Source organism: Abramis brama (assembly GCF_963993115.1).
Source record: "Abramis brama genome assembly, chromosome: 6".
In the NCBI taxonomy this organism is placed as follows: domain Eukaryota; kingdom Metazoa; phylum Chordata; class Actinopteri; order Cypriniformes; family Leuciscidae; genus Abramis; species Abramis brama.
Window position 1 is genome coordinate 14,537,568 of NC_139968.1, and position 14,402 is coordinate 14,551,969.

Sequence of the window (14,402 nt, forward strand, 5' to 3'; positions counted from 1 at the left end):
CGCCCTTGTTTCTCTGGTGCATAAGGTGATAATGTTAATATTAAAGAAATACGTTAGACGGACTTAGAGGCTTTTGCATCTGAAGTCTTCATATCGTCGCTGTCGGGCGGAATCCTTGTATCTCCAAAACCATTATTTTTCAGGAAATTAAAAAAACTGCATATTTTTTGAGTTATTAAACATTGTATCGTTAAAGTTGGTATTATAACTTATATTGCTATCATATACTGTTGTATACCAACATTAACACAACATTTCCCCAAAATCATGTTTAATCGGAGATACGAGCTTTATGACTTGGGGAGATACGAGGTTACGCTGTCATTGATTAGAATGGTATGGACACAGACTGCTGCTGCCAGCAGTGTTCATCAAAGTCTGCGGTCGCATTGAGCCTTTTGACAAGAGATAAGGCTTTAAGAGCTATTCAAATCTAATGATTGTGGTTACATACATCTTCCTAAACTCTATTTTAAACGTTTAAGAGATATGAGTGATGCAATACCAAAATATTAGGCTGTCTATAGGCGGAAATTAATCTGCACGCAAAGTCGGCGGTCGCGTTGAGCCTTTTGACAAGAGAAAAGGCTTCAATAGTTAACCAAAGCTAACGACTGTGGTTACATCTTCCTAAACTCAATTTTAAAGGTTTAAGAGCTATACGTGAAGCAGAACAAAAAACGATGAGGTAACTAGGCTGTCTATTATCATCCAGTGCCACATTACTTCATTTTCTCTGTACAGCTAGCATAAAAGTAGTTTTAAATTAAACATTTTTTATTATTATTTAGAATACCAGTCAATATGAATCAATTGGAAATACTTTTGTGTTGATTTACACTTATTTTAATGCTTTCTGCTATTAACAGAAATAATGTTGCCCTTTGTATAATAAATACTATTATGTGAACACTGATCTGACAGAAGCTAAAAACATATAACACAATCATGAAGAATCACTGCTGTTGTGTCTGGATGTTTTGTATGATCAACATCTCACTGTTCATTTTTCAGATTCAGAATGAGATCAGATTGAGATGAGACTTGTTTTGAGGTGGAAAAATGTCTTTGTTTTGCAACAGTGGGCCCTATCAGATGTCCTGCGCCACGTTGTTTAGCAAATGTGCCCCTTTGTGCGCCCATGGGCGTGCTAGTCTGAAAACGAGGTGTGTTCAGGTATGTTCAGGTGTGTTCAGGCGCATTGTTGGTGCATTGCTATTTTGAGGCAACAGAAATAGACTGGGCCATTGACCAACAAAAACCTGGTCTAAAGTCAATGGCACAGTATTTTTTTTGTTATTTAAAGGGCGCATTATTAATGTACTTCTACAGGCGGGTCCACAACGCTCATACACTTTAAAGGGAATGGGAGATTAGACTCTGATTGGTTTATTTCACGTTACGCCCAAAACACACCCATTACTCATTAAAGGTCCCATGACATGCTACTTTTTGTAGGCTTTAATATAGACCTTAGTGGTCCCTAGTACTGTATCTGAAATCTCTTTCAAAAATTCAGCCTCGGTGCAGAATTATAGCCACTACAAGCCAGTCCCAGAATGAGCTTCCTTCAGACGGCCGTTTCGGTGTCTGTAGCTTTAAATGCTAAAGAGGAGGAGAAAGGCGACGCAAGGTGGAGGGTGGGTGTGGCCTTGATCATCTTGCGGCAACGGTACCATGCATGGTTACGTTGGATATATTGCAATGGCACGAAGACATGCAGTCGTTCAAGCATTTCAGTTTGACCCAGAATCTGATCCAGATGGAGAAGCAACGGATGAAGAAGTTGCAACTCAGCGGCTCCAGCAGGACGTTTCAGAATGGTTAGTTTAAAATATTATGTCTGGATACGGTACTTTATTCGGATGGTTTACAGTTATTATCAATCATGTAGCTAACGCGAACCTACTGTTGCCTTTACATGAGAGATCTGTAACGTCTGTAATTTATCTTACATTAACCAACAGGAAAACGGTTATCCAAATAACAAAGAAGTGTACAACACTCACGTTACAGTGTGTGTATTCACACACATACTTGATGCTGTCTACCTTTACATTAGCGCAAGTAACTGCATAGCTGCATAGCTAATGTTACAGCCACATTCTACGTGTAACGAGCTAGGTAACCATAAACAGTAAAGCAACACACTTGTATATCATTAGTTGACTTACTTGTCCGAGGTGTGTAGCTGAGCCAAAGAGAGTTGGTACTGATCCAGACTTTAGTTTCAGACGTTCAGCAAGCCCAGCTCTGTATTGACCCTTCGGTGTTCATTTGTACATCCAATTATTGAGCAATTATTATGCTTCACTCGCTCAAAAGCTCTCTCGTGGATAAACTAAACTAAAACGCGCGCGTTCCTACTTCCTAGCTCATTTTCTCATGGGCGGAAAATATTCTCTGGGCGGGCAAAGCAGAGAAAGGGGAGGTAACATTTCTCCTTATAACGTCATAAGGAGGAGATTCAAGATAAGCCCGGTTGAGCTTCCATTTTCTCAAAGGCAGAGAAAGATAGCAAAAGCTTGATTTACACCGATTAAAATTTCTAGAAACTTGGGGACCATATACAAGCTAGGGGAACTCATATTAATGTTAAAAAACCTCAGAAAGTGAAAATTTCATGTCATGGGACCTTTAAGAGAATAGGGGCAACCCTTTTAGACCATGCGCCAGGCGCACCGACCATTTTTCCTGTCATTAACCTAGCAAAAGTGGATTCGGACACACACTTAGTGCACTTGTGCCTTGCGCTTTAGACCGTGCACTTAAATTAAAATAGGGCCCAGTGTGTCCAACTGGATTTGAATGCATTTCTCATGAAAAGTATCAGTACTATCCCAAAAATATGCTCTAAGAACATTTTGCTAAAGTTCCCATTCATGGCACTACAGACTTATGATTCAACCTCAGATGAGATCAGGGAATCAGCCTGATGATTATATTGCCATCAATAGTTAGCTATCATCACCCAATCACATTATGTCTTATCTTCCTTTGCTACGGTAAATGTGTTTTATAAACACACTGTTACAGCAGCCAGAGAAAACAGAACTAAAACAAAATCAAGGTGAAAAACTCAACTAAAGGTAACACTAATCACCATAATGGTGATCATTAGCATTAGAGCTAAACCTCTGTTAATTCTAAATAAGAGCTTTTGTAGATGTATGAGAGAAAATAAAGTCAAACTGTAATAAGCTGTTATGTTGTTTTTGGAGTTGTTTAATCATCTTATGCTGAGATTTTGAGAGATTTAATGTGTTCTTTGATTTAAAGTTAATTTAATCTAAGGCTGTGGCTGGAAGTAAGGTGTAGTTGTTGTTATGTTTTTGCTCATCTCTTCTCTTTAATCTGTTCTTGTTTTTCAAAGCCTTCAGTAATTCTGCTTGTTAACTGGCTTGTTAAGGCTGAGATTACTTTATACAGTAAATAGTTTTTGTGGCCCAGAAAAGGTACAGTTGTGCTTTATTTGCTTTACGCTTGGCTGATATGCAGCATTCCTGTGGCCTGATTGTGGTTCAGATCTGGCAAGCGGGAGCACAGCTCCAAGTGCCATCATTCCACATGGTATGAGGGCCAGATCTGGGTCGACACAATGTGGCAACCACAGCTACCGGTTTTACAGTAAATTTAAGTTTTATTTGTTTGTTTTTTAAACAGTGTGTATTTCATTCATTCACCAAACACAAACATGTGAGTTTCTGGCATCAGGCATAACTGGAAGTTTCTATGCACACACTCACTAGACTGGAAATCTAACATGGCCACCATATGCGACTAGCCAATTAGTAATGTGTCAACCTGACAAAATAAATCATAATAAATGATCAATAAATCAACTGATAAATAAATCAATAAATAAATCAATAAATAAAATAAATAAAAAAACTATATAGCACCTTGTTCATTCTTATAGCACTACAAAATGAACGTTATAATTGTTATTGAGACATGTTGGGTTTGTAACGTAATATTGTATTGAGTAAGTGTATAGAGGAAGAGAACCTTTAATAATACTTATTAATTTTCGCAATATGTAGAATTCAGAAGACAAACCATTGATCCATTCCTGGAATTGAGTTGAGTTTAAGATGATTAATGGCATCAGTAATGTCCTCAAAACAAAGATTTTCACAAGTAGGTAGCAAATTTAAAATGTTTGTTGCTCAAAAGAGGAAATATGACTTGTAGAAAGTAGCACAAAATTGCAACATAAGTTTGTAGATGAGATGATAGTAGATTCATGGCTTTAGTTTTAAGGCATTACAGTTTTTCTAATTTGCTAAGACGCAGTAAATGAAACTGGGATCCACTTGATCTTCATCATCACATTCTTAGCACAGCAAAAGTCTTCTCTTGCAAATGTTTTAACTTTTTCATTTGTTTCACACATTTTCAAGGATTCAATACTTTATTGCCTTACAACTCGGTGCAAGTTGTTAGGGATTTGCTTCAGTGTGCTCATAACAGGACATCAACAAGATACAACCAAAGACATAGAGCAGATATATACACAAACGGTATCCCGCACGGGATGACACTTGACACAGGCAGATAAAAATAAAATAAAGGAAACACACCACTCACCACGTACCTGGATGACAGTCCAGGAGGCTTTAGTGGCTGATGTCAGGTAGAAGTGACAACTTGCATAGGGATACAGAGCGCAAATCCACAACTTTACAATAAATAGATAAAATAACACTAGTATGGTTGGCATAAAACATATAAAAAGGTATAATAAAATCATTATAAAGAAATGTGCAAATTATGCAGACTCGTTAAGAGAACCTTTTTTCATAAGGGGCTGGTTCAGGGGTTGAGAGCTGTTTAGAGATTTAGGCTGAATCCCAATGGGCTCTATGCACGCATCACTTCCGCATTGGCGTGAGGATGTTTGGACATTTCCGGTTAACGGAAGAAAACATTAAACACTGGCAGTCGACATTTACGATGGCAGAGACGAAGTTCACAAGGTGTTTGCTGGAGTTGCCGAAAGTGTCTGTTAATGATATCCGGAGGATCGTTCGGGCATCCAGTACGACACCACGTAGCAAATTAGATAAAGGCTTTAAATTTTACGTTTCTTCATTTCTTTGCAACTTTGAAGGTAATTTGCTAACGCTAGCTAGCCAGAGCTAGAAGTCTAGCTTTGGTGTTTTAAGTCATGACTCCGTCCTGCTTCAGGTTAATCATGCTTTAAATAAAGTTTAATTATATACCTCTCACTTCGTGTGTTTGTACTTTTATTAAAGTATCAGGTAAAAACAGGGCAACAAATGAGATATCTGTGAGAGCCCACTGCTACCGCTCAATGAAGAAGCTAAAGCCACCACACCAGCTGAAAGTAGGACTAGATTAAGAGACACGTTCAAAGTTCTGTTGAACTTGTTTAAGGTTCCGTTCAACAAAAGTTTTACTCGTTACCACATTTCAGCTTTGATTACAATTTCTAAGAGCCACCTTTATGGTTTTCACGAAAGCTGAACAGTGGTAGCCTAATACAGAACAGGGTAGCTGAGTGGGAATTACCATGCTTTGTTGTTGGGTCTGTTAAACAAATTGGAGTTCGGTTTAAAATGTAAACAATAATGAGTTTATAATAATTACTACTTTTGCCTGACTTGATGACTGCAAAGACAGTAAAATATTCCACTCAGCTATTCTTCAAACTGCTGTTGTTCTACTCAAAACTGTCCTGTCATCTTTACTTCATTCTTTATAAACATAAGGCCCAACTTCCTTGTTTTTGTACTTGATGTTTCTACTCTTCAAGAGGAATTAGGAGCAAAACCTGAGCAACTCTTTGCAACACTGCATTTCGATCGTTGCTTTTACCTTACCTAAACAGAACGTACGCATGCCAGTTATGTATCCACCACCTCCAAAACTCCGAAGCTGCTGCCAGATTATGATGTTCCAAGGACAAGTTTCCTATTGTGTATCAACAACACTCAATAACAGTTTATGTGTTAATCACAAAATTTATTCCCTAACAATTTGACAACAGCTACTTGTGAAGTAGGCTATTCAACTAGCCCGCTTGCTTTGCAAGACTCCGTGGCTGAGCAGTGTGCACCCACCCACTTCCTTATTTGGGTTTTGGGTTGCCAGGTTTTAAGACAGAAAGTTTTAGGCTAAATTGAAAGTAAGTAAATGTGTAGGGTGTATTTCATACACAATCTGGCAACCTGGGAAATGTCAGACTAACAGAAAAAAATTATGGATCCGTGATTTTAAAATTAAGTTTGATGGTCATGCAAATTACGAGAGTTTTCTGTGCAGTATACACAAAAAAGTAAAAAAGTGCAGTGTACACCAATAAAAAGAAGAAAGAACTGGTTTTGCTCCTACTGCTGCTGCTGTAGACCCTCTTCTGTCAAAACGCATTAAATTATGCTTCTGTGTATTTCAGATGACATTACGTGATTCACAGCCAGTTATGCTTGTTAAAAGCTACTGTTCCTGTGTGGCTGGGTGTGGGATATGCAATAATTTGGTTGCCTTACTTTATCAGACTGCCCATTACTCTGAATGTGGCATGTCTGTCGTCCCTCCTGTACTTTCATGCACTGAAACCGAGCAGAAGTGGCATAAACCACGTACAATGGTTTGTATCATTTCAATACCAAACAGTTGTATCACATGCATACTAGCATCTCTCCTAATACCATTTCATAAATAAATAGGGAGTGAAGCCAGGACCTGTGGATGCCATGGTTGTAGTGAAGCCCAAACCAGATGCTACTTCGGCAAGCGGAATTAGGTGTGCAGAGTCCAATTAAATAGGCAGATTACAATGTGTTGCAAAATATATGTTACTGATAGCTGTTAGATAATGGTGTATTTCCTAGTGAGTCTGTGTACTTTTCCTGCTGCGTAGTGACATCTTGGTTATCTCAAATGTCATGATCAGGCTGTACCGCTACGACAAAATACACAACGCAGTCGACTATTAGATAGTCTAAAGTCTATACAGTTACACATAGAATTCATAAGAATCCTACAATGGCCTGATATTGTTATTCCAGATCTACACTTTACAAGGGATACAGTGGTGAGCTACCAGACCCATCAACCCTCAACCCACTACCTGCCTATGCTGACATGGAACCAGACTCTCTTCCCCTTATCTGCAGAATGAACATCACATCTGACAAACCACTCGTGGACTCCATTTTTGGCAAGGTACAAACTGGCAGTATCCTGTCATATCAACACCCACCACCTCCACCTGACAGTGTTGTCATCCATGAGGATGCACCACCGTTTCCAAAAGTCCCACTGGAAGGTTACCATCTACAACAAACAGAGTGTTCATTCGCCATCATGACAGATCAAGAAAAGCTGCACCTCAGTTCTCTGTCTGTGACTTTGACACAGTCACACCAGATTGAGGAAGCAACAAGATGCCAAAGTGCAACACCCGAGTGGCATTCCCTGAGGAAGGAGAGAGTGACTGCTTCACATTTCCGGGAGGTAAGCCATGTAAGAGGTACAAGCACAGCAGAAAAACTGGCAGAAAGAATTATCAGAGGGACAAGACAAACACCGCTAATGAAAAGGGGGCTAGAAATGGAAGCAGGTGCATTGAAGGACTATGCGGTTCTAAAAAATCTCAATCTGACCAAGTGTGGGCTAGTCGTGCACCCGGACGCACCTTGGCTGGGTGCATCGCCTGATGGACTGGTTTATGACCCACTTGAGCGACCATCATTTGGTCTGGTTGAAATGAAATGCCCAAATGTAGCCAGCTATATAGACTGCAAGTTCCTGAGATTTGACCATGGCCTACACAAATTGAAGGAGAGCCATTGTTATTATTGGCAAGTCCAGGGACAGTTACTCATCACAGGAATAGAATGGTGTGATTTTGTTGTTTGTGCCCACGATGACATTTTCGTGCAGCGCATTTACCGAGACAGCACTGTGTTAGGCTCCCTGAAAGAGAGATGTGATTTGTTTTTCTTTAACACATACATGCCCAAATACCTCGCTATGAAAAGTAACTGAACAGACACATGAATTGTTGCATTATTGTACAATCATTTGAAAGTTTATTTTGTCAACTGTCTTATTTACAACATTGTAATATTAATCATCACATATACAAATTGTAACATCAAATTGTAAAATAAATTGTAATTGTAAATTAAATAAATGTAAAATAAGTAAAAATAAGTTTTGTACAATAAATCGTAAAATAAGTGATAAGATTAATAAGATTAATAAGATTCGAAAACTCATTCCGCTACAAACGAGCTCAGTTCGCGATCGAGAGAGAGAGCATGAATGAACACGCCATCCCTTTAACGTTGTGCTGCCAACACTAGCCATTGGTTGCCCAGGCTTTAACCAAGGGCCCATTTTGATAGTTGACCAAAAGACATGCGACTGTGTAAAGTTAATTAATGCTGCCCGTCAATGAAAGAGGGATTTCTGTGCCGAATAGTTTATGTTCCTTAACCCTGCGAATGAGCCGCTCAACATGGACTCTCAGTCTGGCAATAGATTGTGTCTTCCTGACCTCTGGCTCAGAGAGTTGTGCTCTCTTACACAGAAAGGTAGGTATGTGGACTTTGCAGGGCACACAGTCTTCTACGAGGAAACCTTTGTCAACCATTATGGCCATAGATGGGTTTAAGAGAGGCACAATGCCAGACTGCTTCAGAATCTCTTTATCGCTGATGGCACCCTCATAGAGAGACGACACAAAGGTTACTGCGCCGTGAGGGGCCATCCCAATTAATCCTTTAAATGTACAGTGTGATTTATAGTTGGAGAACACCTCACTCTGGAGGAGAAGAGAACTTGGTGTTTGGCAACTTATTTCGGTACAATCCAAAATAATTTGTGTATCAGAGTAACCCTGAAAAACCTCTGGCATGTGAGATTTTACAGTCTCCTCATCCAGCCAAATACCCACAGCCCCAAGTACAGTATACAGGAAGTTAGCCCATGTATTTATGATGCGGCTTACAGTCGACTGGTGGATTTTGAATCTGTGGGCCAGATCCTTCTGCATCAGACCCAATGACAAGTAATTCATAAAGAGAAAAAATTCATCAATGGGTTGAAGAATCTGAAAAGAGAAAGAATTAGATGTAAGGATTTGATAAGATTATGCAATATATCTTGCTTTCTAAGAACAACTGTAAAATATATTCACCGTTGCACTGCCAGTGTGAGGGACCTTATCATTCTTCACTACACTTCGTGCTCTTGTCACCCGTACCATCTTGCAGGTGGCTGGTTCTATCTGCTTCCAAAAGGCCATCAGGTGGGCGTGACTTGCAAACCTGTGGGACATAGGTGTTACATTTCATTACATTACATTAAATTGCAAGCATGTTAGCATCCGTATTGACAGTTACTGTAAACATCCTATAACATTTAGGCACTAAGGTCAAAAACTGGACCACACACATCAGTCCTTTTGCTTACTGCTCTTCTCAGTATTTTAAAATACAATGCACTAGTAGATAGATCTAGATAGTTTTAAATAGATACTTTTCTCATCACGAGGGAAATTCAAGGTTTCCAGTAGCTTACAACAACACACATCACGCATGCAACATTTAAACAGATAGGCTTAATAATACTTAATAATACTAATAAATGTTGAAAGCTCTAAAACGTCTATATTAAACACAGGTGTAAACACAGGACATTTTAATTTACCTTGTGAAGAACCTTATGTCATCATCTGATCCAGAAAACCGCTCCAAGCTGAACTTGTTGCTGATAGATATCTCCTCTATTAGGTTTCGAAGTCTTGCTATCTCTTCATTAAGTTCTTCAATGTGGTTAAGAGACATATCCAGCGCAGCAGGTTCACTACTGTCGCAGTAGTCATGGTCAGGAGGAGGATGGTCCAATTCCACAGATGGATCGTGCGTGGTTTCTGTATTGGGACGCTCGGTCCTTTCCCAAACTCCGGGCCGCGGGGCTGGCAGACTGAAATTGTTCCACTGAAAAAGCACTGGAACAGCTCCCTTCTTTAGACGTCTGCGCCCAGCTGGAGTCGGAGGCTCTATCACGTCTTCACTTTGAAAGTGTCGGCTGCAGACTCGTGTGTTTGTTGTAAGAAACTCGTCTCGTCGGATGTTAATCACCCACCGTTTATGTAATTCGATGTCTTTGGGAAAAGTAAAAAAACTAACAGAAGAATTGCATGTTGCAGACACTGTGCATTGCGGAACACAGCAGTGGTGGCTAGAAGAGCTGTCTTCCCGCCTTTGAAAGGACAATTTCGTACGTTTACATGTCATCGCGTTATCAGTAAAGACGAAGTACAAGTAAAAACATTAACATAAACAACACAACAACGACGAAAATTAACAGTTTTGGGTTTTTTATGACGACAAGCATTCAATGGTAGCATAGGTAGCACTTCACTCGACAATAACCGGATGTTTACAACCATCCTGACATTAAACCGGAAATACGTCATGCTCGCCAGTGCATACCGCCTATTCTCTGTCTTACCCCTTCCCCTTACCCCTTCCCCTTACCCCTTCCCCTTACCCCTTCCCCTTACCCCTTCCCCTTAGTTTTGCACGTTCACGTAAGAGTAAGGGCTATCCCAATTCTCATTTTGATCTAGGGGTAGGGCTAAGGGGAAGGGGTAGATACCCCTTAAAACCAAGAATTTTCGCGAGCTTACTTGAAACCAAGGGGTACCCAGAATGCACTGCGCAACCGGCAACAAAGGCGGGCATACCATCAAGAAAGTCTCATTTTCGGCTTAAATGATTGATTGAAAAATTATGACAGTCGTGTTTTGTGCTCTACACAGTCATGTACATATATATTTGCAACCATGTTGTTAACTGAAACGTTTTTAAACGTTTTTAAAAATCGCTGGTCTGCTACGCTAGGCTATGCTAACGATACATTGCTGGTTTACACAATCAGTCCCGCATTTCTCTGACTAATGTCCGGGATTCGGCTTTTGTTTTCTACAGTCGCCATTCATTATGTGTAACGTTTCATTATTTGACACTGACACGTATGTGCCAGCTTTGCAGGTCATGTATTCAGCTTCAAACGGATCCCGACTGATACGAAAACACAGGAATTTAAGCAATTCTAAAACGCACATAAACCGATCACTTGTTTCACTTGTTTAGCGTTCATGTACGTTAAACACTACATTCAGATTCACCGATTTGAATGAATTCAGTCCGATTGAAACAACACTCTGTGCATAATGAATAGCGACGGCAGAAAGCAAAAGCCGAATCCCGGACATTTTGGGTGATCCCGAAATCCAGGCGACATGTCCAGGAAAAAGATACGTGCTTTACATATTGTAACGCGTTGTGTTAGGAGGGAAACAAAATAAGGATAGCTCGCAGCTGAAGTATTAGGCCAGACAGACTCACGGAGGCGATTCACTCGCAATTTATTGACAAATCAAACTCCTGCAACTGTCTGCCACACGCTCCACCTTGCCTTCCACAGCGTCACTCAATAAAACAAAGCAAGAATAATGAGCATCAACACAGAAATGACCCACATACATGGGGTTGTTCGAGTCGCACGGCACAATACCATTACAGCCCGTTCAACAGAGAGCAGAGCGCGCAGCTCTTAAAGGGGCCATACTTATTTCCACTCGTTACAATATACTGTCCTGTATCACACAGGGACGCCGGAGTATGATGTATGATGACGTGGCGTCTCATTTCATAGGGGTATGTTTTCAACCCTAGCGCTTACCACTCGGTTTCGAGGGACAAGGGCTAGGGGTAAGACGAAGGGGTAGGGGTAGGGGTAGGGGAAGGGGTAAGACAGAGAATTGGGATTCAGCCTTAATGGCTCTGCAGTATGTGCTGTTGAGGAAGCGGGAGGTTTTTGTCTTAATAGCTCTCATCCTTCTCCCTGATGGGAGTAAAAAGGGAGTTGGCAGGGTGAGTATCATCTTGTAGGATCTTTAGGCCTTTCCGGTAAATACGGGCCTCGTAGATCTCACAGACCTAAAACTGTTCACCCGCTCCACCACCTCCCCATTGATGTGCAAGGGCTGGGACGACTTCCCCCTTCTGCGGAAGTCAACCACTAGCTCCTTAGTTTTGGAGACATTTAACTCTAAGTTGTACTTTTCACACCCTTTGTCAAAACAGTTACCACAGATCTCATTGAAAGACCCCAAACTCTATTGGATTCATTGTGTTGAACAAAAGGAAAACATCTATTCACAGCTAATAGAAAGTACTTGCATAATTATGAATCTCTAATGCACCTGTGTGAAACTCATTTGCACAACTCTTCAATCAGCAATCAGTCCTCATCCATTTATAAAAGATGAGAGGATGGCACCTCTGTGTTGCTATTGTAATACTTGTTTGTGGGTGTTCTCGGGGCTTTAATCCAAAGATAACTTTAGGAATATAGCAATAAAACCCTCAGACATGGACAAGTTCTTCTTTAGCCTCTTTTCTCTCTTTATTAACTCTTTCTCTTCCACTCTCCTCTCTGTAACCCCGTCATAATAAAAATCCTCCCAACAACATCCACTTTAACACAATATATACTGCTGAATTAACATTGAAATATTCAAATAAAACATCAGCATTAATCTTAATGTGCTACACTTTTAACTCTTACACTACTTCCCCCTTACACTATGTCCTCGTTTCCTGATACAAAACAGCAATATCTGTAAGAAAAAATGTTTTCCTTACATTTGCAATTTAAAACAAAACACTTTGATGTTCTGATGTCCTGAAGATTCTTAAAAAAAATCCCTTTTTTATTCCAGTTAAGCCTTCTTTTTAATTTTAAGTTTCACAGACATTTTCCTCTTTTGTTTTTATCTGCCATCTCTCTTTCTGTAGTCGTTCGGCTAATGTCTGTGCTGTGTGCACTGAGCGCTCTCTCCTCTCCATCATTAGTAGACACGGCCCTTACTGCCGATTGTTTAAGTGTGTTTTGGTAGTCTGTCTGACACAGTTTTCAAAAGTGTTTTTCAAAAACTACTGATCCCACCTTTAAAAGGCTTTATGCCAAAGCACTGGTAACATTATTTTACATATATACGCAATTACAATTTACACGCATAAAAAAAAAAAAAAAAAAAAAGAAATTTAATTGTTTTATTTAATTGTTATTCATTGTTGATGTTATTGTCCTGTTGCACTGATTATTACTCTTTTGTCATGACAGGACGTCACAAACCTGCAGCCAGATTTGCATTTATCTTTTCTTTTTGTATGGTAAGTATTATAGCATTTTTATAGCATTTTGTAGTGTGTTCAAATGCTTTTGATAGATATTGTCATCATACTGTTTCTGAATCACACATAGACATTCAGTTTGATCTTTCTTCAGCAGTTTACTGAGGTTTGACCTGATGCCATTATCTGATGCGTTTTATTTACTAGTTAGGGGTGACTGATATGGGTTGGTTATGATGAGGGTCCATTTATTTGGAGTTCAAACATTGGCATACAACTAAGGTTTTTTTTTTTTTTTTTTGGCTCCTTGTCTCCTCTGAATATACCTGAAAAGACTGGAGTAGATCCTAAACATAGTATGTCTGTAATTTTAAAACATACAACTTTAGTAAACTGAAAATGAAAGATACAAATTAACCAATTTCACACATCATTGATGATCAGCTGTACAGTCTGAAGTTCAGATGAGTGTGTGATTTTAGGTGTATTTTCCTACATCAGCATATTGAAGATTGCTGAGTTTGATGGAGAAGTTTCCAGTAATCACCAGGAAAAGTTTCATTTCTGTTCTCATAGTCTGGATCCTGTTTCTCTTGTGAATGACTGCTGGGAATTATATCACACACAACTCCACTGTCATTGTGTCTCCAAAACACATTATTGTCATAAAGTTAAACATCATGTAATAACACCAATAACAGCCTCTACTGTGAAAAAAAAAAAAAATGTCCAAGAAAAACTCAATGGGAAAAAAACCAAGAAGAACATTTGTATTGTATGTATTACACCATTGTTGTATTATGAATTATGAATTATATACAATTGAAGCCTGTTCTCATAGTGATCAGTCTGGTTCTTAATACATAGATACGTTAAGTTTGTTTGTCTCTAGATTGCAGAAGTGTATCACTTGATGCCACTGTTTGATGATTTATCAGAATCGTGTTGCTGAGGCACCAGGATGGAGTTATAAACATTGCCACAATGAAGAAGTGGCAGTTTCTCCACAGATTTCTGCGGCTGAGATACAGATGGGGCCTGCAGGAGCCATCAAGAGTCTGATTGGGCCCTCAAAGGCAACAAAGCCATCAATCATTTATATGCAGCAGCATTCAGACTGGAACATCACTAGTGAATTTCAGCCATCAGATCAATCACTCATTGATTCAGATTTTATAAAACCTTTCTAGCGACAACAAAATCATGGGTTCGATTCCC

General features: G+C 39.6%; 1 protein-coding gene across 1 annotated transcript; it reads left to right on the forward strand.

Annotated features, from left to right (window-relative positions):
- Positions 1-4,956: 4,956 nt before the first annotated feature.
- Positions 4,957-8,016, forward strand: LOC311085155 (uncharacterized protein; the record flags this gene model as incomplete). The annotated part of the gene is made up of 5 exons (XM_084117587.1): positions 4,957-5,041; positions 5,259-5,350; positions 6,521-6,613; positions 6,693-6,769; positions 7,035-8,016. The coding sequence occupies 5 exons, from the start codon at positions 4,957-4,959 to the stop codon at positions 8,014-8,016; spliced, it is 1,329 nt and encodes a 442-aa protein (XP_083973713.1).
- Positions 8,017-14,402: the final 6,386 nt, after the last annotated feature.